Raw genomic sequence first — 26,881 nt, 5'->3', positions numbered from 1 at the left:
TGAAGAGCTGAGCAGAGAGGGGAGGAACTGTTTCCCCTCTGCTTCTGTGTTTGGCCTCTGTTTTAAGGCCTACTCTTGGATGAAGTTGGAAATTTTAACTTGGATATGTTGGAAATTGAGTCGTATAATCTAATCTTAAGGGAGCTCGACACCAATTAAGTGAATGTTACTTGGAACATAAATTCATGAATAAAGTGCGTGTTGGTTTTGTTGAAAAACGGTCGTGTGGCAGGTCTTGGGGCAGAGCCAGGGGACTCCGCGCCTTCCTCCTCCCTGGGCTGTGGCTCACAGCTGCCCTTCAGGGGCCAGGAGTGCCCTGGGCAGATTGTGCCCACACCTGGCAGAGTCCAGGTTGGAAGGAAAGAGGCATTGGCACCAGGGCTCCCTTAGCCCTTCACTGCCTGGCCATGCCTGAACTCGCCCTTCAGCCGCAAACCTTCAGCCGTGTGTGTGTGTGTGTGTGTGTGTGTGTGTGTGTGTGTGTATCCTGGTGGCTCAGACTGTAAAGAATCTGCCTGCAATGCAGGACACCCAGTTTCAATCCCTAGGTCAGGAAGGTCCCCTGGAGAAGGGTATAGCAACCAACTCCAGGATTCTTGCCTGGAGAATCCCATGGACAGAGGAGCCTGGCGGTCTACAGTCCATGGGGTCGCAGAGTCGGAATCGACTGAGCAACTGAGCACTCACACACTTCTCACAGTCTCAGGCTGCCTGGAACGTTTTCGTCTGAGGGACGTGCTGGGAGGGGTCCCTGGGTTTCCTCCTGCGCCACCCCTGTTCTTTCATTCAGCCAGGCTTAACAATAAGTGCTCCCTAAGTGCCTGGCTGTGGTCTGCTGTGTCTGTCTCTGGTTGAGATCTCTTCTCTGGAGGTGCCATCTAGCTCTCTCAGGCCCGGTCCTGACTTTGCTCTGCAACATCAGACCAATGTTTTCAGCTTCCTTTTGATTCTTTAGCATTTTCCTGAGTGCCTGATTTCTTATACCGTCCCCGCACCTCAAATGGAGTCCATCCCAAACAGGACTCATCGTGTTTCTCTCCACCTTTCCTGTTTCTCTCGTGTCTGTTTCACCCTCCTCTCTCTCGGCCTTTGCCTCTTCCCCTTACAACCTCGTTGTCAACGTGGCCAGATCCCACTTGACTCCTGTACAAGCTGTCAGCACTTTTGGTCTCTTCATCCTCATCACCACTGTTGACTTCAGACACACACACATGCACACACGCGCACACATGCACGCACATGCACACACTCCTTATCTCGCCTAATATTACAGTAGCTTCCCAGCAGGTCTTTCCAGTCTATTGACCGTGGCTCCCTGATGAATCCCGCGTCTTTGGCACTTGGGGCTGTCCACAGTTTGTGGTCTGGGGTCTGTGGCCTGGGCCTGGGTCCACTCCCCTCTCCCCTCCCTGTGGGCTCTGCTCTCCCCAGCTGGACCTGCGGGAGGGTGTGTGCAGGTTCTGTGTGAACTTTGTTTCTTTAAAAGGCATGCGGGGACTTCCTGGTGGATCAGTGATTAAGAGCTCGCCTTGCAATGCAGAGGGTGTGGGCTCGACGCCTGGTCAGGGAGCTCAGAGCCACATGCCTCGCAGCCAAGAAACCAAAAACAGAAGCAATAAAGGCTTTAAAAAAATAAAAAGTCAAAAGTGTCTGTATCAAAGACCTACACTTCTAGCCTAAAGCTGTGCAGCTCTCTCTTAGAGATGCATCTGTAGGTCGCTCTTGTGTTAGAGAAAGCCTAGCAGCGTCACAGCTGGACTGCAAAAGTAACTGTAATTAATCGCTCACCCTTTTCCTTTGCGCATGCTGGTTTCTGAACTTGAAAGTAGCCTGCCCCTGATTTTACCTGTCGAAACCCTCTCCATAATCTAGACTTTTCACTGAGCCTCTTTGATTGCTCCATCCAGCTCCAGTAAGGCGAGCATCACTACATTCATAACTATTTAACTGCACAGCTGTTTAAGTACCTCTAGTCTGGGAGTTTCTTATGGGTGGTGACAAGGTCTTTTGTTACAAAGGACAAAAATAACGACCATAATGCTTGACACATGGTAAATATTCAATGAGAATTTGAATGAATAAATGAATGGAAGAGAAACTATGTTCATGAGTTCATTCTTGCCTAACTTTAAATAGCTTAGGAGTGGTATTTGGGTCTGATTCATCTCATTAATCTACCATGGCTAGTATTGTGTTTTTTGCATGATAGATACTCAGTAGATATTTATTTTTTTAATTTCTTATTTCAGTTTTATTGAGGTATAATTGACAAAATAGATTGTAAGACATTTAAAATGGACACTTTAAAGTACGGAAATAAGTATGCATTGTGAAAAGACTCCCCACATCTCATTGATTAACACATCCATCATCTCACATCTTAATCTTTCTTTTTCTTTTGGTGAGAACATTTTAAGTTCTACACTTAGCAGATTTCAATTCTTCCACAACTATTTCTTGAAGTAGTGGATAGATGAGCTGCTGCTCCTGCTGCTAAGTCGCTTCAGTCGTGTCTGACTCTGTGCGACCCCATAGAGGGCAGCCCACCAGGCTCCTCCATCCCTGGGATTCTCCAGGCAAGAACACTGGAGCGGGTTGCCATTTCCTTCTCCAATGCATGAAAGTGAAAAGTGAAAGTGAAGTTGCTCAGTCGTGTCCGACTCTTAGTGACCCCATGGACTGCAGCCCACCAGGTTCCTCTGTCCATGGGATTTTCCAGGCAAGAGTACTGGAGTGGGGTGCCATTGCCTTCTCTGGATAGACGAGCAGTTGATTATAATATGCGCCTTCTGAATGCTATTTTACTATATTTTATTTTCAATAATTTAAGTCCTCTTACTACAGCAAAACCAGTCCATCCTAAAGGAGATCAGTTCTGGGTATTCATTGGAGGAACTGATGTTGAAACTGAAACTCCAATACTTTGGCCACCTGATGCGGAGAGCTGACTCATTTGAAAAGACCCTGATGCTGGGAAAGATTGGGGGCAGGAGGAGAAGGGGACAACAGAGGATGAGATGGTTGGATGGCATCACCCAAACAATGGACATGGGTTTGGGTAAACTCCAGGAGTTGGTGATGGACAGGGAGGCCTGGCGTGCTGCGGTTCATGGGGTCGCAAAGAGTCAGACACGACTGAGCAACTGAACTGAACTGAACTACAGCAAATATTTTAAAATGTTTCTCTTTTGATTGTCAGCATTAATTTTATCAGTGATTATTTCTGACTTTAAATTTTTTCTACATTTTGATTTTGATCTTAAATCATAATCACCGTGGAGGGGTGTATTCATAATTTCACAAAGGAAATCAGAAAGAAAAAGAAGGTTCTCTTTTTAAGAAAAATGTGAAGGAGGTTATCTATATTATTAGCTCCTGCTTCTGGGTGTAGGTGGGGTTCTAGGCCTAATTGCTAGTCCTACAACAATGGTTGAACAGTTTTTTCCAGAGTCATCATGGTTCCATTCAGAACACATAATTCGGATGCTTTCAATAGGAAATGGTGTTGGGCAGCATTTATTAAAACATTTGATGGATTCCTTAAACTCCAGTTAAGTTGAACTAAGTTATCCTGCCTCCTGTCAATACCAGAAGGCTAACATTCTTCTTCTCCTCTTGTTTTTTTTTTGTTTTTTTTTTTTTTTTTGTGAAGGCTGTTTGCCAGTGTTCTTTGACAATAATACTTGATTATAATCAGTGAATTACTGATATTTGCTTTTGGTCCTATTGATGCAGTCCCAAATAATCATGAAATTAAAAGAACTGCTAGTGATTGATCCTGTGTATTTTTGTGACCCTTACTGCCTAAAGATTCATTGTTGTTATTTGGCGGTTGTTTTGACTCTCTTTAAAGACATTTGACAAAAATTGCCTTAGTTCAGGAGATTTGGTGGAAAAGATAACCGATACCTGTGTGTGCTTCTTTGGTGGCACCATTTTAATAACCCGTGAGAGAGGAATAGTCCTAACCCACATCCATCCCGGGAGCTGGTTATGTGAGGTACCTAGATTTGTAGAGGTGCCTGTATCTGGCAATGAGCACTTACAGGATGGTGAGCAGAGTCAGGAAAAGAAGGCCAGAGGCGCAAAGGAAAGAAATTTAGGAAATGCTAGAAGCTTATTGGAAATGAGAGAATTTCTGCAGTATGTTTAGAAGAACAGTTCAGAAGAACAATAAAACAGAAACAGCAGGCTCCCTCTGTAGAACATTTGGGGGGCATTGCATACCCTGTAGAGATACTTGTTTCTTCAGAAATAAGAAAAGTATTCGAGGAGAAACTTGCTCACTCATTGTGCACTGGACATCCCGAGACTCTTCCAGTCTCAGGAGCGGGAAACTTGTACTCGTTTAACCCGACATCCAGACTTGCGAGCAGTGAAACATCCATCTCGGCTTGCTGGAAGTAATTCACTTTGTGTGCGTTTTTGTCTCCTTCAGAAATGCACACGCCTGAGTATGCTGGAAGCCTGTGAGCGCCCCGACCCCCCGGCGACTGCTGCGAGGCCCTCCGGAGGAAGCGGGCTGAGCGGCGGACTCTGACTCGGGATCGGCCCTGCCCGGACCTCCGCGCCCGGCGCTCGCCATGGAGACGCTCTCGCAGGACTCGCTGCTGGAGTGCCAGATCTGTTTCAATTACTACAGCCCCCGGCGGAGGCCCAAGCTGCTGGACTGCAGGCACACCTGCTGCTCCGTGTGCCTGCAGCAGATGCGGACGAGCCAGAAGGACGTGCGGTGCCCCTGGTGCCGGGGCACCACCAGGCTGCCCCCGGGCTTCTCGGTGTCTCAGCTGCCGGACGACCCCGAGGTGCTGGGGGTCATTGCCATCCCACACGCCTCCGAGCACACGCCGGTCTTCATCAGACTCCCGAGCAACGGGTGCTACATGCTGCCCCTGCCCGTCTCCAAGGAGCGCGCGCTGCTGCCCGGCGACGCGGGCTGCCGCCTGCTGCCCGGGGGCCAGCCGAAGGCGATGGCCATGGTGAGCGTCCCCGCGGCCGAGCAGCAGCCCCTGCAGCCCGCGGCCCCGGGCGAGGCGGCGGCAGAGGAGCCGGACCGGCGGGGCGCGGCCAAGAGCTCCACCTGGTCCGGCGTGTGCACCGTCATCCTGGTGGCCTGCGTCCTGGTCTTCCTCCTCGGCATCGTGCTCCATAACATGTCCTGCATTTCTAAGCGCTTCACTGTGATATCCTGCGGCTGAAGGGCCTGCGGGCAAGGCTCCGTGGGCGCCCACTCGGGGCTGAGCAGCTGTTGGTGGGGGGATCGTGGTGAGAAGGCGGGGGGGGGGGGGGCCCGCTGACCCCGGGGGGCCCGGTGCTGGCCCCCGGCCCTGGGCCACCATTTGATTACCCGAAGACAGACACGAAGGGCAGACCCGCGGTCCCAGCCGGAAAGCAGGCGGAGCGCTCGGATCCCTGGTGGCGACATCTTCGAAGACGGTTGCATGCATCCTCATAATCACCTATTAAATGGACTGTAATTTATCATTTCTCCAAATCATGTTACAAGATAGACCTATTCTACTTAGACGTTAAACTGTTGGAGGTGCATACCATGTGATCTTCTCTAAATGTGGTAGATTAAAGCAAAGATGCTCTGCATACAAGTAGAATTAAACCTGAAAATCCATGTAAAAATTCAACTGCAACATGAAGTGCTGGTTTCTTTCCTTTTTTTGAGAAAATGAAACCCTGTCTCCATTTAGTTGCTATGACTTTTTATACCATTTTGAATGGCACCCAAAGTAAAATAAGTTAAGCGGACCGTTATCTTTTCAGGAAAACATCTGAGTGAGTGTTTCCAATGTGCTGTGTTTGTCAAGTACCTTCGCTTTTCTTCCCTTGTAATTAGAGCTCGCTGTGTGTTTATTAAACCGAAGGCCCGACAGGGGAGCAATAAACTGAGTAATAGTGAGAAATGCCTAATCCCACAGGAAACCCACATGCCGATTTTTCTCAAGCCGTCTCACAAATAAGAATTTTAAATGTAAATATTGTGTATTTGTGTGTGTGTGTAATTTGATTTACCTCAGGTCTTGAATCTTTTCAGAAGAATCCCAGGAGTGAGACTTTGTAGGCGTGAGCGTGTTGAGCCTGAAACGACGGCCACCTTGCGGCCACCTGGACCCCCCAGCGAGGTGTCACAGACATGTCACTTCCATACTTGCTCCTCTTCTGTGTGTTCAAGTCCTGTATTCTGTAAGGCACAAACGGAGAATACAGAAGATTCTGTCTTTTCTCCCAGTTTTGATGTGTTCTAACAGCCGTGAGTGTTGGTAACTGCTAACAAACCTGGACTGGCATTTTAAGACAGTCCATGATTATTTCCTGAAAGAGATTGCTCCACGAGAGTTAAACCATTCCACACTCCAGTTTCTTCTTGTGGGCAGAAGTGAGAGTTTCTCTTGTATTTCAAGATATGTTTTTATTGAGAAAAATGGCAAGGTGAACTAGCAATTCGCATTCCCAGTTCAAGTGGACCAGTTCATCATAAATTCTCAAACGTTCTTAAATGTTTCATGGCCTACAGTTGCTCATGAAGAAGGATCTGCTGGTTTTAAATGATACATTCTATGCCTGAACATGTGTGCATCCAGACATAGCTGTGTGCTTTACAGTTCTAGTTTCTCTTATGGGATTCATGAAGCAAGTGGTGCGCGCCAAGCCCCCCCGCCCCCATTCACAGGTATGTCCATGTTCCACTGAATTCCTGAAAACGGGACAGAAAGATAAGCAGTGACTGCCTCCAAAAAGTAAAGCTAGAAATAATCCTTAAGACTAAGATAATTTAATTACCTACATGCTAACTTTTACCTCGGAGAAGGCAATGGCACCCCAATCCAGTACTCTTGCCTGGAAAGTCCCATGGACGGAGGAGCCTGGAGGGCTGCAGTCCATGGGGTCGCTGAGGGTCGGACACGACTGAGTGACTTCACTTTCACTTTTCACTTTCATGCATTGGAGAAGGAAATGGCAGCCCACTCCAGTGTTCTTGCCTGGAGAATCCCAGGGATGGCGGAGCCTGGTGGGCTGCTGTCTATGGGGTTGCACAGAGTCGGACACGACTGAAGTGACTTAGCAACTTTTACCTTCAAGCAGCACAAAATATGCACATTAAAGTTATGGCATTAACTGAGATAAAATGACAATATAATGAATAGAATCCCAAGCTAATATTCATTGACATGAGAATTTGATATAAAAATATGAACTCGGGTTTTTCAGATCTTTCAAATTCATCATTAGCCCTTTAGGAAATGTATTTGAAATCTCAAACTAGAAATTAGGTTAAAATGCCATTTTATTGTGTAAGCTATTGGGCATTATACAACAAATAATCTAGGATTTGTTTGGTATTAATAATTTAGGTATCATATTAGCTGAATACTATCCTGTATTACGTAACCTAATATACTGTTGGGTTAGTTTCAATTTCTCAAACTCTCCCAGGCTGCTGTGATGATGTCTGACCTAATTTCTATTCCTCTTGGGGAAAAAAACCCACAGAAATGTTACACTAAGGATTCTGCATTTCAAATGGACTTTACCCTTGTGATGTTAAGTCATGCCATATTCAAATTATTTTTGTGAATGATATCTACATATGTTTATGTCCTATATGAAATGACTAGCCCTGGAGTGTAGTGTGATAGAATTCGACATGGTCTGTAGGTTATATATAGACACTGACATGTGATGATACCGTGCCCTGTGTTTCTTAGCACAAACCCGTATAGTACAAATGTCCACATACTTTTTACTTAAAAACAATCCCAATTGCAGTTTAGCAGTGCAAAATTAACCGGCTCTATGATAGATTCTTGACATTACAATTTAAGGTACAATAGCAACCCAAATCAGAATTTTTGTGTGAGTCTTACTGATGTAAAGCCATTGTGGATTCTGCCTGCTAGTTATTTATTTGTGTACCTGCTTCGTGTGCAATCCTGTGTGTGAGTGTGCGCATGTATGTGACGTCTCAGCCTGCCGGATAGAACTTATAGGCTTAGTGTTGTTTAATGTTATTTGGCATCCACTGCTCTGGCCTCTGGCACTTACTCATGACCCTGAGAACACATCTACCCCATGAGATGCAAGCCCAGTGACACCATCAGCCAGAACTCACAGGTCACGTCAGTGAAAAAACAGCGGAAAGCACAGGAAGTCGGATCTGAAAGCAACCTCTGGTGGCTTGATTTTTCAGATGACTCCCCTCAGGCCCACAGAGCTGCAAGACGGTTTGTTCTGCAGCAAAAGGGGGACCAGGACTTTGCACGACGGTTTCCTCCTGCTCCTTCCTAGACCTGTCGCCATCTCTGTTGGGCTACGATCTCCTTTCAGGGTGGATGAATACCCTTTACTAACTCAACTATTGTTTAAGGTCTTTGTTTTTGTAGATTTATATATTCGTTTTAGTTAGCATCTACCTCTCTGGGAAATGAAAGGAGGGTTGATTTAGGGATGAGTATAGACAATTAAAGAGAACGTATGATCTGAATTTTTTGAGTTGCAAAACATTGATTTCCCCCTGCCTCCCACTTTACCTGTAAAGGACAGTAAGTGTTGCGTAAATAGTAAACTATAAGAAGCATGGATTTTTCTTTATTAATGATCTTGACATAACCAAGAGAATGCTGAATATGCTAAGTAGAGTCAAGTATGCTATCAAAAAGCATTGTTTTTGGAAAATTTTGTACAATGACCTGGGGCATAGGTTGTGATGAAAAGGCAATAGGTTCTCTGTTCCAGTCATACTTTATGATCAGAAACGTATAAGATATTTCCTTTAAAAATATAGTTACGTTTAATCTTGCACATGACTTAAGAGTGGTTCCCTTGATGGTTAAACCTTGTACTGGTGCAGCCCTTGGGATCTTCATGATTGGCGCTGCTCAATAGAATGTTCTGTGATGCTGGAAATGTTCTAGAAGTTATGCTGTTCAATACGGTAGCCACATTGGTTACTGGGCAACTGAAATGAAATTAGTCTGAATGAGGAACTGGATTTTGTATTTTAAGTTAATTAAATTGCTGCCACTCACATGTGGCAAGTGGGTACCATTACTGGACAACGGAGTTCTGGAGGGCTGTGCGGTGGGATCTAGCATCAGGGTGTTCGTGGAGTAAATGGCAGGTGGAGAAGACAATTTGTGGTTTAGTGACATGCAGTTGGCTTAAATTTTTTTTTTCCTTTCTGGGCTTAAAAATAAATGATCTCAAGTATGACAGTAAAACTGCATTGATTGCCCTTTGGGGGTTATTACTTAGATACTCTGGGCCAAGGAAAACTCAGTGAAGCTTAAAAGAGTGCTTGATAAAGCCCCTTTTCTGGGGTCATTAGCTGCATGGGAATCTATTGTCCAAAAACAGGAAGCAGTTAGACAGGAGCTGCGGAATGTTGGACCTGCACACCCTGCACTGTGAAGCTGTGTTTAGGGTCTTGTGGCCAACAAGTAAATGTTACAGAAAAAAAGAAGAAAGCCTAATGAAATCCCTCTTCACTTTCAACCTCTCACTCAACCCTCATCACTGCGTGGGCAAGGCGTGAAGTGTAAGAGCGAGCGCGCTCTGCGATGCTCACAGGCAGTGTTTTGTTTGCCCTTGAAGTCTGCCAGCTCGTCCTTGTATTTGAGGGGGGCATAGGTGGGCATCGTTTTTCAGATGCCAGACTAAAATGTAGGTACTATTTTTAGAGTGAGATTTGACATTGTTTTAGTCTTTTTTTTTTTTCGTTATCACTGAAATAATTGAAGATTTGAATCCTTGCACAATGACACTTTGTTTGACATTAGGAAAACATTGCCCATGGAATATAAACACCTGAAGGTTATTAAAGTTACTAAAATTGCTTTTTAAGTGAGTAAATGGAAGCAGAACATTCAATTTGAGATATATTTTCATTGATCAGACTCTTCCTGATAGTACAGTATTTATTCCAGTCTAGATTTTGATTTAAAGAGCTCTCGTAGTTTTATTTGAAAACTTGCACTATGTCTAAAGTGGTTAGTCTGCTTTTTATTGTCCAAAATAATGTTAATCAAATGCATTTGTTTCAATTTAGCAGATTTTTTAAATATAGAACTTGTCAATGAGCAGGACTCTTTAGTTTGTCCTTAAAAATGATTACATTTTTTGCCCAATAATAGATTTTCTTTAGACTCATGAGGAAATTAGAGGTCCAAAGATTATTGGTATGGCAGGAGTGAGATGCCAGTGAATTTCTATCTTCTCTTAGAAAAGTGCTGCTGCCAACTAGTCAGCATTCCGTTTCCACACGAGGCGTGTCATCAGTCAGTCAGTCTGCCATCCTTGACCCAGAAGGAGAAGCTGTCCCTTACCGTTTTCATCATCCTCAGGAAAACGTTACCCACAAAGCAATCCTTACCAGAACGGGAACTGCAGAGGAGAATGAGGCAGTCAAGATAATTCAGTAACTGTTTGAAAGTGATAGTCTATTTCAAGAGATGATGACCAGTTGCGGAATTTTGTTAAACATGAAACATTTCTAAAAATATAAGTGGAAATTCAAGCCATTGACTTTGCTGACACAATTGATTCACTGTATAAAGATATATGTCTATACATACAGGTATAAATATATACATATACATAGGCACACGATTTAGCCATAACTGAAGCTTAAAAAGTCTAGTAAAATGTTTGTCATGTTTTCCAATGTGGGTTATATAATGTTGAATTTAGGTATTAATTTTCCAACAAACGCTATAGGCCGCATCCATTTTGTCAAACCAGCTATCTTTGGAGTGTCTATATAACTAAGCTCTCGAGACTTCATATATATGAAGAGGTGAGATCTACCATATGAAGAACATTAGTGGGTGGGACATTTAATTTCTGTCTTTCAAATGACTTATTTTTTGGCTGTGCTCAGGTGGTCATGAGTAGAGCACCATTATTCTTGAACTCTTGCAATATGGCTCCATTTTTCTGCACAAGTTTCCTTGCACAGTTGGGCCAATGTTTTTTTTTCAGGACTCACTGCCTGGGGTATCCCACTATCTATATCTCACTTATGATGTAGTGGTGCTTGAAAACACTCATCTTGTTAGCTGGACTTTATTATTCTAGTCTAAGGTTTTTGATACTATTCATATTATGATCTTTTTTAGAGACAATCAGTAATATTTGGGGCAAAAGTACTGAGGGGTCTCTTGAAGTCTAAAACAGCATGTATTTCTGTTTTTCTGAGGGATGTTCTCTTATAGCTGGCCTGGTTCTTCTAGAACACTGCTGTAAGCTCATCGTGGGATGCAGGGCTGGCCCTGTGAAGGTCTTCTGTGATCTCCGTGGGCTGTGTTACTGGATTATTCTAATGAGAGTGTTCCAAAGGGAAGCTCAGTTTTTAATTTGACATTTGCATTTTGAGAATCCGGAAGTAGACGTTTGGATATGATGGTAGTGAAGGAGCATGGGCTGAAAAAGGAGGAAATAGATGAGGCAGGTGCCCCTTAAAGGGAAAAAGTTGAGGCATCTATGTCACCTCTCTTTCGAGAGTGGGAGGACACAAGAGCTGGTGTCTTTCACTGCGCTGCAGAAAACTCCCGGTTGCATTTTCCTGGCTGAGAGACAAGCGGACTCTTAGGCAGGCCCTGTGTGGTGGCGGTCGGATGTGACCTTGAGCCTGTAGCAAAAGAGAGGCAGGCACGTCCAGGAAGCGAGAAGACAGTGGCACAAAGGGGGGAGGCCCTAGTGAGACTATAGCTCCTAAGCCAAACAGAAGCTGAAGGTCAGTCGTGGCAGAAACCAGCTGAAGAAAGAACACAGAAGAGTGGGAATTAACTTAGCCAAGCACAATGTGTCGTTCCAGTATGGCCCACCAAACTCAATTCAGGATGTGTCAACTGAAGACCTAGGAAGGTGCTCAGCTGATGGGAGCGTCCGAGGAGGCCCTACTGGGTGTCAGGCGGCAGACCATACAGTTTCAGGACCTGCTGTCGGGCTGGCAGTTCAGTCATTACAGACAAACTCCAGTGATGTCCTCTTACCTGAGGAGTGCAGTGCCCACGCCTGTGGATGTAACCTGACTTGAGTAGGTTGATACTATTGGGAAGGCTCATTCAGAAACATTTTGGTTTCTCTCCTGGTTGTGGTCATTTATTATATTTTTATTCTACCACTAGTTCCCGTTTTGTTCCATTGGCAGTTGCAGGAGGCTGGTTTCAGCCTGGGACGGTTACACGCTCCCAGCATAAGCCACACAGCCGCTGCACTGAGGCCCTGCCCCCGGGACGGCTCCGCTGGTGGGGTTCCTGGCCTTCTTGATAACTAGTACTCCAGTCAAATGGCTAGATGAATGCTGCTCAGAGGCTGTTAACTCAAGTCCTTGACCTGTTTCATTTACAGTTCCATGGATTATTTATTTTAGAATCTTTTTTAAGGGGCCAAACAGCCCTTAGATAGCCCTACAGATAAATGAGCTGCTGGGCTGTGTAGAGAATATTGTCCAAATGTTGCCAAATACTGACTTCATAAGGGGGATATCAAGCTGCTGTTTATAAATCTGAATGTCTTAAAAGCATTCTTGCTTGCTCTCTCTGTTGTAGGTGGTGTCTTAGCAAGTCCTGAGTTTTTCCAATGAACCCGATTTTAATATATGGTATTTTTGTATGCCAATCTGGTGTCTTGTCCTTTGTATATGTGGTAATGTTGATTTTATGACTACTGTTAAAACACATTTGCTATGATTAAAATTCATGAAATGATTTCAAATAGACTCACGTGTTGGTTTTCTTCCCCCCAACCTCACGAAGAGAGAAAAAAAAGCTGGCTGGAATTTTCATCATCAGAGACTCTAAGAATTTTAATAGACTTGGGTCATAAAGCAACAAGGAGCTCCTGAGCCAAGGATTTTAAGTGGAGGTGACCTTCAAGTGGCTCCTCTGAGAAGCTAAAGAATGCATTTTAATGAGTAAGTCCAAGTGTGTTTTTGTGCAGTTGGGGTTTTTGTGACTTCTGGTGGCCCCACCTTCATCCTGTACCATTTAGAAATGATGCTGTTTGGACCATCTTTATGTACCTTGTGCAGAACAATTTCATGCAGGTCCCTGTGTAGTGAAAAGTACCATGACCTGGTCTCTTGGCTCTGTGTCTGGAAAAGTACCTTTTAACACATTTTCCCAGTGATTAGGACCCTGCACCTTCACTGTCGAAGGTTCAGGTTAAATCTTTGCTTGGGGAAATAGGATCCCACAAGCCACCAAAGAACAAAACAAAACAAAACAAAACAAATGTTTTCTTCAGCGGGACAGAGGGTGTTTGAAGAGCCTTTTTTTTTTTTTTTTTTTTTTTTTTTTTGATAAAAAGCATTCTGTCTTTGAATAACTGAGTATCCTATCAGTGAACCGCAGTTCGGTTGAACAGGTGCCCTAATTAGGGGTTAGCGATGATCAGGCATGCATGAATGCCAGTGTTGCTATGCCCTGGCTCTCTGGGAAATTTAAAAAGTGATCCTTATTAAGTTTAAACTTCAGGGATTACTGTGCTTCAATGTCCATTTCTTGTACCAAAAAAGCAAGATTTTTAGAGAGTCCAGATGTTTGAAAGTATAAAAGTGGAATTAACATATTTTAGAATTTCTGGTGTGGAGCTCCCTGATCGCAAACAGAGGGTGTGAGCGTGTGCGCTGGGGCCAGCGAGAGATTCCTTATTGTTGTTAGAGCCGCTTGCTCTTGCTTGAGCTTTTGTATCAGCTAGAGAAAGAGTTGACTCGAAGAGGGCATTGAAGGCATATAAATGCTCTTAGCTCCTCCAGGAGTTTGGCCAGGACTGGGTCCCATCTGGAGTCTGATCTAGACTTCTCTGCAGACTTGATGGGGTCCAGGGCAAGGCAGAGGGGATCACGAGAGAGCCCTACATGTGCGCCTCCTCTGGGGATAGCCCACACTGGCAACCTCTTCTGATGACACGGTTTGGGCGGCCCGGGTGGCCTGCCTGCGGGGGCAGGACTGGAAGGACAGGGTGGGCCTGCGTCAGCTCCAAGACCCTTGCCGTCCTCACCCTCCCGTTGTGACTCGGGGGGACTGAGTGTGAGAAGCCCGAGGTCCCAGGGGCACGGCGGGAGTGGGGCTGGGCCGGTGTCCCCCACAGCCAGCCACACCTTCAGGCCTCACGTGCGTCACCCCTCCAGCTATCAGCCACATTTCCTGAAATGAGGGCCTGTCTATTTGCCATTGCATTGGTTTTCTCAATACTTTTGTTTCCAGGGATGATCCTTGCAGGAGGAGACCGTGTCCAGCGTCGCGGTGGAGCTCACGGCCACAGTGGTGGGGGTGGGGAAGGGACTGACCGGGAACCAGACAAGCCGCTGCTTTTCTTTCTGTAGGTTTGAAAACTTCTGCACAATTTTACTTGACCCAGAAAGTGACGCAGCTGTAATCAGATTTAGCCTCTCTCATTCCCCAGACGTACTGCTCCTTGCACTCCTCATCTTTCTTCACAGTTATACTTGACAAATGATTGTTGGTATTATTATTTTAAAATTTTACTTTTTGTTTTATTTCTGCCTGTGCTGGGCTTTGCTGCTGTGGGGGTTCTTCTCTGCTTGCACTGGGCAGGGCTCGTCTGCAGGCGCGGGGCGCGGGTCCTCCTGGCGGTGGTCCCCCCGCGGGACACAGGGGCTCCAGGCTTCCGGGCTCCGGGCGCTGCGGCCCTTGGGCTCTTGGGCTCTCGGGCAGAGGCTCAGCAGCTGTGGCACGTGGGCTCAGTTGCTCCGCAGCACCAGGGATCCTCCTGGATCCGGGGTCGAGCCCGTGTCCCCTGAATTGGCAGGCGGGTTCTTAACTCTGGAGCCACTGGGGAAGCCTTGTTATTTTATTATTATTTGCTGGAGTAAGTGGGTGTACAGATGCACGTTGTGCAAGCATACCTCTGTATGTGTGTGCACACATGCACATATATCAACAGTTCATAGACTCTTGGTATAGATTTTTTCTTAAGGTTGAAAAAGTGAAGATGTTTAGAGAAAGAGGAGAGGAAAGCACTCAGGTTTGGCTGCAAAGAAAGGCTAGCATGGGTAGAGTCAGGAGAGAAGTGAGGAGAGGGAACTGCCCCTGCAACCGCCCTTCCTTCGCTCAGAGCTCCCACTGACAGTCCCCGAGCACTGGGGCTGCTGAAAACAAATGGGATGGAACGGGCCCCAGTCCTCTTGAACCTCACAGCCTAGTAGCGAAGACAGGTATTAACAAACAATGTTTACGTCCAAAGCAAAGGTATGGGCTGAAGCAGGAAGGTGGGTGGGCTGACCTGGTGGGTTCGGGGTAGGAGATGTAGTCCCGAAAAGGCAGATCTGAAGGATAAATCGGGGTCAGTGAGGACCGTATGTGGAAACACTTTCAGGAAGGGACAATAGGAGACAGAGGAGGTAGGAGGCTTGTATGGAGACAGAGTTGGCTCTTCTTGTTAGGCCCCCGTCGTGGGAGCACTGCCCTGTGCCTGCTGGACTGTGATTGATGGTATTTCAGGATGACTCCCCGGTCCCCGAGAACATCCTCAAAGGAGCCCTGGACAAAAGCGCAGGCGTGCGGTCCATCCCACGGGCGGGCATTTTCACCTGTCGTCACCGCGCGGACGTCTCACCTCCTTGTGCTCACGTGACACACGGTTGTGTTCTGCTGCCTTCCCCGCGTGCAGAAGAAAACGTGGGGTCTTGTGTCCCAACACTGTTATTTGTTTCAGAACCAAATGGATTCAGAGTCAGGTACTGCTACCAGCCTACGGTAAGGACTGATAGAGCATTCCCCAAGTTGTATCTTGCGAGATTAGCAGGTGTTATGTGAAAAATGTTCTATGATTTGAATAGATGGGGAAAATACTAGGTTAAATAGGTTTTTTTTAATTGTAGAACTTTTCAGAGACTTAACATATGTATTAGTTCTCTAGAGAAATAGAACCAATAGAATATGTGTGCGTGTGTGTGTGTGTGTGTGTGTGTGTGTGTGTGTGTATTCTGTCTCTCTTGATATAGACCCTTGAACAACACAGGGGTTAGGGGCTGACCCTCCACTCAGTTGAAAATCTGTCTGTAACTTGAGAGTCAGCCCTCCGTATCTGCAGTTTCCCCATCTGTGGGTTTAACCAGCCCTGCATCACCAGATCATATAGTACCCTGCTGCTGCTTTTGCTGCTGCTAAGTCGCTTCAGTCGTGTCCGACTCTGTGCGACCCCTTAGATGGCAGCCCACCAGGCTCCTCTGTCCATGGGATTCTCCAGTCAAGAATACCGGAGTGGGTTGCCATTTCCTTCTCCAACATAGTCCCCTAGTAAACATGTATTGAAAAATCTGTGTATAAGTTGAAATCCTTGCTATTCAAACATGTAAGTGTATGTGTATCTACATGAGGTCTCTCTCTATTTACACACACACACACACACAGAAACAACATGTTGTATACACATATATGACTGCTGCAGCCCGTGGGGTCACAAAGAATCGGACACGACTGAGCGACAGAACTGAACTGATAACGCATATCAATTATGCATCCAGACCTACATGTGTATACACAGATCTGTAAGTCTGTAGGCATCATCCAGAGAGAGGTTTACCTTAAGGAACTGCAGCGGCTGTGGCAGGTCCCTAATGCTCGGAAGAGGCTGCAGACCAGGAGAAGAGCTGATGGTGCAGACTGAGTCCAGAGGCGGCTTGCTGGCAGAATCCCCTCTTCCTGAAGGGTAGCCAGTCTTTTTTCTCTTAAAGTCATCAACCGACTGAGTGCCCCTCAACTCCACCCACACTACAGAGAGCAGTCTGCTTCACTCTCATCAATTTACTGATTTAAATGTTAATCTCCTACAAAAAATACTTTCACAGTAACATCAAAACTGATGTTGGATCAAATATCTGGATCCTGTGACCTACCCCAGCTAACTCATAAAATTAACCATCACAAGATGCTCAAGGGCCTTGCAAATCTGTAAACGGGGAACACAGGGCACATCACTTAGCCCCAACTTAGCTGAGTAAAAAACTCATTATTTGCAGAAAACCTATTAACATCTGTTAGAACACATTTTGGGGAATTCTGACCTTGAAAAGGATTCACAATTTTAATTTACCCTACATCATCAAAATCTGGTTTTAAAAATGCATTAAGTGCTTATTATTATGTAATGAGGCTTTCCAGGTGGCCCAGTGATGAAGAAGTCACCTGACAAGCAGGAGACACAGGCTCAATCCCTAGGTCTCGAAAATCCCCTGAAGGAGAAAATGGCAACCCATGCCAGTATTCTTGCCTGAAACAATTCCGTGGACAGAGGAGCCTGGCAGGCTACAGTCCGTGGGGTTGCGAGAGTTGGTTGGACACGACTGAGCACACGTTATGTAGTAAAATTAAAACAGTAACTCATGTTTGCGTTTTTAATTTTAAAACAATCACTTTACATACAAATGTAAAATAAGCCAGTACTTGTATTAGATTTACCTTGATAGTATATTGTGAGTAATCTGCATGCTAAAATTCCATGTACTGCCCACATTACCAATGAAATATTCTCACATTAGCAAATCTCAGGGAGGAGTATGTATACATCTGCTGTAATAATAAGGGTATGGATGATTCATACTCGAACCAGTGCTTAGAGACCAGAGAGAGTTTGGAAAATTATAGCCTAAAAATTCATACATATTCATTACTACGTACTGTGGGGTTAAAAACAACCCACAACAAACTAAATTGATAATGATGAGCAAAACGAACAACAATTTGCTATTAAGAAGCAAGAAGAGCAGCAATTAAAAAACATGATCATTCAAGGCAGTGCTGATAATGAACACCCATCCTTCCCCCAAATTGAGGAATTCGGCGATTTGCATATGCACGTGTGCAGTAGAAGCCCTGCGACATTAATGTTAATAAAACACAGAATTAGTAAAACACTGAATTGGAGCCATGCATAGACTCTCTCAACTCGCAAAAGCACTAATTTCAGTTTAAAAATACTAAACTTATCGAAACATATATAGGCAGTTATTAACGAGTTGCTCTCGTTCAGGCATTTAAGGAAAAGTTTTGGGGTTGGAGGAGGCCACCCATGAGGAAGACCTCTTGGCCCCACAGCGGGCAGAGGGCCACACTTTGAGAACCACAGGGTAGAGAATTAGGCAAACAAAGGAATTTACAAGCATATACAAAACACTTAAAAATTTTTTTTCCATTTCATAGAATATTATTTTGGTTAGAAATATAAATTTCACAGAATGAAATCAATAGTTGTAATACAGTAGTCTCTGATTATCAGCAAAGCAGTACGTTCCAGACCCCCGGTAAAAGCCTGAAACCATGGGTGGTACTGGGCCGTACAAAGACTGTGTACTTTCTGGCACATACACATCTGTGGTAACATTCAATTTATAAATTCGGCACAGTAAGAGATTAACAACAGCAACTAATAATAATAGAACAATCCTATTATGATTATACAGGATAACAATAATACAGAACAATTACAACTACATACTGTAAGAAATGTTATGTGAATGTGGTCTCTCCTCTCTCTATGTCTCAAAATACCTTGTTGCACAAAGTTGGTGCCTTTTCCAGCTTCACTAAACATTCATCAAGCACTGTGGCCATGACTTTTGCAGTTGGAGATACAACAGGAAGACTCACAGATTTTTTTCCTTCTTCACGATTTCACAGGTAGGAGATTTATTCTTACTGTAGGTCTCAGCGACCTCAGCATACCTTTGCCTGTGAAGTTGAAGGTTTTCACTTTTTCACTTAAAGCACTTTATGGCTTGTCTTTGGCATATCTGAATTGCCAGCATCGCGACTCTTGGCCTTTGGGGTCATTGTTAAGTAAAATAAGAGTTACCTGATCACAAGCAATTTGATACCTAAAGAGTCAATCCAATAACCAAGAAGCCTCCTAAGCGGCTAGCAGGCCACAGGGATTCAGGCCCCGGTGCCACTGACCCAGGAGATCCCGCTGACCCTGCCTGGGGTCTGTCCCTGGTGGGCCAGGGAGCTCTCCATGCTCCGCACTCGCCATGCTTCCAGCGCCTGGTGGAGTGATCGGTGCTCCACGAGGAGGCGCTGAATGGAGGAGGGTGTGTGTCACCTGTCTGCTGAGATGACTCAGTAACCCTAGGCTCCATGCACCCTCACTTTTGGGACACCCGGGGTGGGTCGGGTGCTCTTCTTTGCAGAGCTCATTACTTTCTGCACTTCGAGTCTTGCTGTTGCTCTGGAGAATCGTTTGCTTTCTCCTTCCTGCCCATCAAACCCATTTTAATGAGTTGTTCCTGTTCAGCTGTCTTCCTGCAATAAAGTCATTTCCTATTCCTCGAAATGTTCCTGCTCAAGGCTGACTGGCTTGGCAGCTTCGCTTGCTAATCAGAATTCACTGATGTCAAGTCTACACCAACCCTCTCACTTTGACCACCTATAGATGTGTGTGTTCCTCATAGTCCATTTACCGGAATATATGACCACACTGTATTCTGTTGCATTAAATTGAGGCATGTGGTGTGTATTGAAGAAGAGGGGGCCTGGTCTGGGTAAGGATGAGACAAGTAAGTCATCTAGGGTGGACTGTTTAAGGAGATGCTCTCTCTCTGAGAGGCCTCCCTTTCCTCACTGTAGTCGCAGCTCTGGGAGGAGGAAGAGAGGGAGGGGTGTGTGTGTGTGAGTCCTGACTGTGACTGGATTGGCGGTTACATCCAAATATGACGTCACTAGTTTTCCTACTGTTGCCAACGTGGTCTTCCAAACATGGTTTGTGCTCAGTCAAGACTGCATATGCTGAAGTAGAAAATAATCCCAATTACAAGGTCACACTTTATCCTCCCAGTTGAAAGATCTAAAAAAGAAAAATGCAGTTTAGGCCAACTTACATACATAAACTTTTAAAGACCTAGATGTCAAATATTTACTTTATTTATTTATTTTCTTAGGCCACACCGCACAGCTTACAGGATCTTAGTTCCCTGACCGTGGACTGAACCGGGGCTCCCCGCAGTGAAAGCATGGAATCCTAACCACTGGACCACCAGAGAATCCCCTAAATGTTTGCTTTGAACATAATTGACCTTAACTGTACAATGCATTTGAAGTCTGTTGATTTTTCTCTTTTGCCTCTTAAAAGAACAGTTCTCTAGGGTGACCTCTTAAGAGTCTACAACTGGCAGTCTCCTTATATGATAATGAGGGTGATGACGATTTATAGTGCTGTTGTGAGAATTGAAACAGTTAATACAAACAGCGGCCTTAGAACAGTGCCTGGTATACTGTGGGCCTCAACCAAGCGTGATGATATTATATACTGTGGGTCTCAACCAAGCGTGATGATATTATATACTGTGGGGTCTCAACCAAGCGTGATTATATTATATACTGTGGGGCCTCAACCAAGCGTGATGATATTATATACTGTGGGCCTCAACCAAGCGTGATGATATTATATACTGTGGGGCCTCAACCAAGCGTGATTATATTATATACTGTGGGGCCTCAACCAAGCGTGATGATATTATATACTGTGGGGTCTCAACCACGTGTGATAATATTATATACTGTGGGCCTCAACCAAGCGTGATTATATTATATACTGTGGGGTCTCAACCAAGCGTGATTATGCGTGATGATGTGCCTGGGTGTGTGTGTCCCTGGCTCACGTGTCTAAGCCAAGTAGAAACTCGCAGTCGAAGTATATTAGGAAAGACAATAAGGATGTGAAACTTTGCTCTACTTCCTCCTCTCCGAAGGGTGACTTTCTGAGGCGTAACAACCTCGTCTTCTCTCTGGACACATGCAGTAATTGTCAAGTAACCGTCACTGTCGCTTTCTAAAAGACCTGAAATGCAAATCTCAGTGGAAGGCTCTAGAAATATAAGCTGAGTTGAGGCTATGGAAAAAGGCAGTTGGGAGACAAGGCCTCAAAAATAATCATGACTATCTCCCTGTGAAAACATGACCCGCTTTATTTCTTGAACATTTTCATGCCTTTTGAGTGAGATTTTTTTTTTTTTCTGCTCTTCTTGCTTTTTCTGAAACAAAAACCTGCCTCTCATTTCATGACAGTCTCCACTTTGCTCTTTTCAAGACTGAGTGACTTTAGGTGTGTCTAATGCGACTGCATTTATTTGAGAAGCTCAAGCACTAATTTGTTTATTCCATTTACTTCGACAGCAAGCCCATTACCCCGGGATTCTGAGCACATATAAATGATCTGCTCAGGGCTGGCAAACAAGAGCTGGTGATGGATGGAGAGCGAGCAGACAGTCTAAAAGCATTCGTCAAAAGGGCTCTTCCATCCCAGAAATGCTTGGTTAAGCAGGTTAGTCTTGCAGTTTGCTTGGATCCTGACATTTTAGGTTCGCGCCGCTTGCTTTTTATTTGACATACACCAGGAAGAATCCCTGGCTGAGGAGCGCATCAGAAACAGGCCCTCGCAGGGCCAAGGCGGGGACCCAGAGGTGACGTGTGCCCCTGACCACTCGACAAAACCCTGGCCGCTGTCTATGTATGTTATGATTCACAAAGGGAAAGGCTCTGGGAGGTGGATGAATAGGTGTGCCTTGGAAGGTCTCTAGTAGGTCAACCTGCTTCAAGGAGGAAAAAAAGAAAGATGCTGGTCTCCACAAAGAGGGGATCAGAAAGGAACAAAGCAGAGAGGAACCCAGCTTGAAGATCCACCAGGGGTTCACACTCAGGAGAAAGGCTCTGACATCAGAGCCAGCGAAGAGGAACGAGGATGCCAGCCCTGGTCCTCCTTTCAAGTCCCTCCTTGACTCAGGAGGCAGCTCACTGTCCTTGTCACTCACTGGTTGTTGGCCTTGGAGCAGGTCACGCCCTCTCTCCGCACCTCTGTTTTCCTATCTGTAAGGTGAGGAAGTTGCTCTGCAGTGAAGAGTCTTCCTGGGGTGAAGCCCTGGGAGGCTGCACGGGAGGACCAGGGTAAGAACGGCCAAGCCAGTCAGCAAGTGAGTGTTTTGTCAGCTGAAAGGAGTTCTGCTAGAAGAAGCGAACTCGGGGTTTACTCTCCTGGGTGATTTCTAAGGTGCTTTCCAGTCTTGCGCTACTTTTTCTCCAGCCAGGCTTTCCCCACTGATGCAGTTGGGTCTAGGTTCCAGATTCAGCAGTCTCTCCCATGAGGGTTCAGGAAACAAATTGCCAACATAAGGAGATCCAACCAAGCCATCCTGAAGGAAATCAACCCTGAATATTCATTGGAAGGACTTACGCTGAAGCTGAAGCTCCATACTCTGACCACCTGATATGAAGAGCTGGCTCATTCGAAAAGACCCTGATGCTGGGAAAGATTGAAGGCGGGAGGAGAAGGGGATGACAAAGGATGAGATGGTTGGATGGCATCAGTGACTCAAAGGACATGAGTTTGAACAAACTCTGGGAGATAGTGAAGGACAGGGAAGCCTGGTGTGCTGCCGTCCCTGGGGTCACAAAGAGTTGGATACGACTTAGCAGTTGAACAACAACCTTCCTTAAGGCTGTTTGCTCTGCCAGCTTATGGGGGTGGGAGGGGGTGGGGGGTGGGGGTTCATTGTGTCTCGAGGTCATTTATCCCAACAGACTTCCACAAAGTCTGTTGGGATAAAGGAACTGATTTTAGAAAAGCATCATCAGAACAGTGTGGCTTTGAGTGGGGCACTCAGCCCAAAGAGCTCTCTAAACGGAAAATACCCCTTTCTACAGCAAGAAAACACAGACCTGCTCATATAAATACAGGGGTGGAACCAGCCAGATTTGATTCTGAATGGAAAATATCTTTTGACATTCACAGTAGGTCTGGGAGCCACAAATAAATAATGAACAGAGCAAGAGGGGAAGAGGTGACTTTGTCTTTTTGAAGGGATTCGTGTCGGGGATGCAGGTGAGTGGAGACCCCAAACACAGCGAGAGTGTAAATGGGCTGAACACCAGCTCACCTCCCAGCGCTGCAGATGGCAGAGGAGATTGAAAGAGAATGAAGCCTAAAGGGGTCACCAAATGCTTTTTGGTTTCCCTTAGTGATCAAGACAGATCTTCATAGCCCAATCAGCCTTTCCATCTAACGCGGAGATTTTATATATATTTACTCCTGCAGCAGGGAGAGAAGTCACCCCTTGGAAAAAAAGTCAAAATGTCAGTTGCTCAGTCATGTGTCCTACTCTTTGTGACCCTCAAGGACTGTAGCCCGCCAGGCTCCTCTGTCCATGGGATTCTCTAAGCACGAATGCTGGAGTGGGTAGCTATTCCCTTCTCCAAGGGATCTTCCCAACCCAGAGATCAAACCTGGGTCTCCCACATTGCAGGCCACCACGGAAGGCCCCATAAATCCTTGTTATTAACTGTGCCAGGGGCATCTCCCGTGGCTCAGTGGTAAAGAATCCGCCTTCCAGTGCAGGAGACTCAGAAGATGTGAATTTGATCCTTGGATCAGGAAGATCCCCTGGAGGAGGGAATGGAAACCCACTCCAGTATTCTTGCCTGGAGAATCCCATGGACAGAGGAGCCTGGTGGTCTACAGTCCATGGGGTTGCAAAGGGTCAGACATGACTGAGCAACTAAACAGCTTCAACTGTGCCAGAGCCATGTGCAAATAAGTGGATTCACTGCTTGTTGAAAAAACAGACCAGAAACAGCTCTGCATTCCTTCCCATCTGTGTCTAAATCAATGACTTAGAGAATTCCACAAACTGCTAAAACTTACATTTCTCCTTAAAATTTTCCATTCCCCTGACAGAGAGCCCACTGCCAGGCAGACTTTCACTTCCTGGGGATGCACAAATAGGGAGATTGTTTTGGACTATGATGTCATGGATAGGGAAGCCTGGCACGCTGCAGTCCATGGGGTCACAAAGAGTCAGACACGGCTGAGCAACTGAACGACAACATGATGTCCTGGGGTGGGTTGGAAGGCACAGCTGGGCCAGAGTAAGAATATTTGCGTCTAAGCTGAGTCTTCGCAGCTTGGTATCTGTGAGGCCCTGCGGGGAATTAAGTCCACTCTCTTTATCTTCAGTTTCTTCATCTGTCAGATGGGCTAATAACACTTATTTACTACCTCACATAGGTACCCTGGGGAGCGAACATGATACTGAAGTTCGTGAAAATGACTCAGAAAGCTTAAACACGGGTCATATGTGAATGAAATACTTTGGTTACTAGTGGATGCTCATCGAGCACCTGTTGAGGGAAAGACTGTGAAGGCCAGAAAGAATAATAAAAGAAGCACTCCATTTGCTTATATTTCTTATACATCCTTGCTACTAATGCCACAGTTTAGAAGCTTTTCAGGAGATTCCAGTCGGTTCGCAGGCCCCAGCGGTGGTAAGGGGTGCTCTGCGCTCCCGAGTGCAGCTGGCACACGCTGGCACACGCTGGCACACGCCGCATCCTCCTCCCCGTCACGCTGCTCTGCCTGGGGGTTCCCAGGTGGTTTTGCGGTGTGGACGGCGCGCATGGCAGGAAGGGCCCTTAACTGAGGGCAGCGGTCCGTCAGCCTCCTCTGGGGCCCTGGAGCCGTCACTCATGGAGGACCCCCGGCCTCCACGCCGCTCTCCGCGGACAGCGGGCGGCCTGTGGGGGTCTGGGGAGAGCGGCTCGCCTGCCCTGCGTCCCGCCGGCCTCCTGTTCAGGGTTGGCTCTGGAGGCCGCTGGTGCCCCTGGGGCTTCATGGACAGGGAGTCAGGATTTCTGCCCCGCTCTGGGATGCCATCCCGCCTTTCCCCCCGCACTGCCTCTACTCATCTCTCCCTCCCTTGCTTCCTTCCTTCCAGGTTTTCCTTTCAACTTCCTTACTGACGGTTGTCACTGCGATCCATCCTGCCAAGTGGTGTGTTCTCGGCTCCCAACCTTCAGTGTGAAGACAGGACTGGACCACCGTCTGCCTCACAGGGGTCGCCTGGACTCTTTCTCTGCCTCGAGTAGCCCTGGATCGCTCTGTCCCTGTTTAGTAAAGAGTCGGTGTTTGCTGCTGCTGCTGCTGCTGCTAAGTCGCGTCAGTCGTGTCCGACTCTATGTGACCCCACAGACGGCAGCCCACCAGGCTCCTCCATCCCTGGGATTCTCCAGGCAAGAACACTGGAGTGGGTTGCCATTTCCTTCTCCAATGCATGAGAGTGAAAAGTGAAAGTGAAGTCGCTCAGTTGTGTCAGACTAACAAGGACTTATTCAAGGAAATTATTTAGATTATTTAAAAATTATTTGGAATATGTATATATAAAACGTGCATATTGTATATGACCAGCCCCAGTCAATTTTCAAGAAAATGAAGTTACTAAAAGTCTTCAGAACAAATGGGTGTGCAGCGTTCATGTATGTTTGTGTCTAGCACCGGATATTACCACACACACAAGTTATTACTGTGGTTTTCCAGATGAGGATTCAGAATAGAAAGGTCAGATAACATTCCCGCAGCCATACAAGTAGTTAGTGGTGGTGCGTGCGCGCTAAGTTACTTCAGTCATGTCTGACTCTCTGTGACCCCGTGGACTGTAGCCCGCCAGGCTCCTCTGTGCATGGGATTCTCCACGTAAGAATGCTGCAGTGGGTTGCCATGCCCTCCTCCAGGGGATCTTCCCGACCCAGGGATGGAACCCGAATCTCTCACTGCTCCTGCATTGGGAGGTGGGCTCTTTATCACTAGTGCTACCCCAGTTAATGGTAGTGCCAGGGTTCAAATCAAGATTCTTTATCTTTAAGAGAATTAAAGCTTTGAATGTTATATCCTCAGTGGTTTTTATGCTAAAGCAATATCCTTTCTTGTATATGAAAGTGAAAGTCACTCAGTCATGTCCAACTCTTTGCGACCCCAAGGACTACATACTCCATGGAATTCTCCAGACCAGAATGCTGGAATGGGTAGCTGTGCCCTTCTCCAGGAGATCGTCCCAACAGAGGGACTGAAGCCAGGTCTCTCAACTGCAGGCGGATTCTTTACCATCTGAGCCATGAGGGATATATTTACCACTAAAATAGGGAAAGGGGTGAACGAAACACGGGGAAAGCAGCAAAATTAAAAGTGGACAGGATACTTGCTACAACATAGGTGGACTTTGAAACCATTAGGCCAGTGTTACAGGGCAGACACAGAAGCAGGGATGTGCCTGATTCCACGCACCCGAGGGATCCAGAGCAGCAAGTTCATAGAGACGGGAGTTGAACAGAGATTCCCAGGGATGGGGAGGGAGGAATTGGGAGCCACTGTTTCATGGGTACTGGTTTCTCTTTAGGATGATGAGAAAGTTCTGGAAATGGAGGCTGGTGGTTGCACAGCACTGGGAATGTACTTAATGCCCCTGGACGGTACACCTTACAATGGTTCCCGTGGTAAATATGGTGTATATTTTACCATAATTGAAAAAGGAAATAAAATGTAAATTGGGAGGAATGCCGTTCCAATTTCATAATCCTGGACAAGAGCTTTCTCCAGAGGCAGCTGGAGAGGCCTCAGGCATGATGGAGGGTTCTGCCATTTGCTCTCAGCAGAGTTTCATTAATCACAGCCCACCCCCTTCCACAGCTCTGACCATCCTGGTGGCTGCTCGGGACGATTACTGTTGACAGAGCAGAATTAATGGGGGGATGCATATCTTAAAATCCTCTCAACAGTAAGGAATTATGCAAAGTAAATGCGTGACATCTAGGATCAGTTTAACCAGGGTTAAATACATTCTGCATAAAGTTAAACCAGAGCCACTTGAAACGCAGAGGCTCAGATGACAGGATAAGAATGGACTTCCCTCCAGTTGCCAGCCTCACTGGTCAGAGTGCAGGACAGTCGTCCCACTAGGCCAGAAATTGCTATTGTTGTTGTTTGTTTGTTTTTCGGCTGCATGGGTTTGTTTTATCGAACCCATGGCCCCTGCATTGGAAACATGGTGTCTTAACAACTGAACCACCAGGGAAGTCCCCAGAAACTGTTC

At 46.1% G+C, this 26,881-nt stretch overlaps 1 protein-coding gene and 1 long non-coding RNA gene across 3 annotated transcripts in view; both read left to right on the top strand.

Moving 5' to 3' along the window:
* Positions 1-12,725, top strand: part of RNF152 (ring finger protein 152) — a 79,703-nt gene extending 66,978 nt beyond the window's left edge. For both annotated transcript variants that reach the window (XM_055559189.1, XM_055559190.1), the window contains one exon: positions 4,439-12,725. In XM_055559189.1, the coding sequence (XP_055415164.1) occupies positions 4,584-5,198 (615 nt within the window). In that variant the 5' untranslated portion in view covers positions 4,439-4,583 and the 3' untranslated portion in view covers positions 5,199-12,725. The remainder of the gene's footprint in view (positions 1-4,438) is intronic.
* Positions 12,726-20,528: 7,803 nt separating this feature from the next.
* On the top strand, positions 20,529-25,253 carry LOC129636093 (uncharacterized). The gene is made up of 2 exons (XR_008706638.1): positions 20,529-21,291; positions 24,734-25,253. It is a non-coding gene; the product is annotated as an uncharacterized LOC129636093 (long non-coding RNA).
* Positions 25,254-26,881: the final 1,628 nt, after the last annotated feature.

This window comes from Bubalus kerabau, chromosome 21 (assembly GCF_029407905.1).
Source record: "Bubalus kerabau isolate K-KA32 ecotype Philippines breed swamp buffalo chromosome 21, PCC_UOA_SB_1v2, whole genome shotgun sequence".
Lineage (NCBI taxonomy): Eukaryota > Metazoa > Chordata > Mammalia > Artiodactyla > Bovidae > Bubalus > Bubalus kerabau.
Note: the sequence above shows the minus strand (reverse complement) of the source record. Positions and strands in the feature narration are given on the sequence as shown.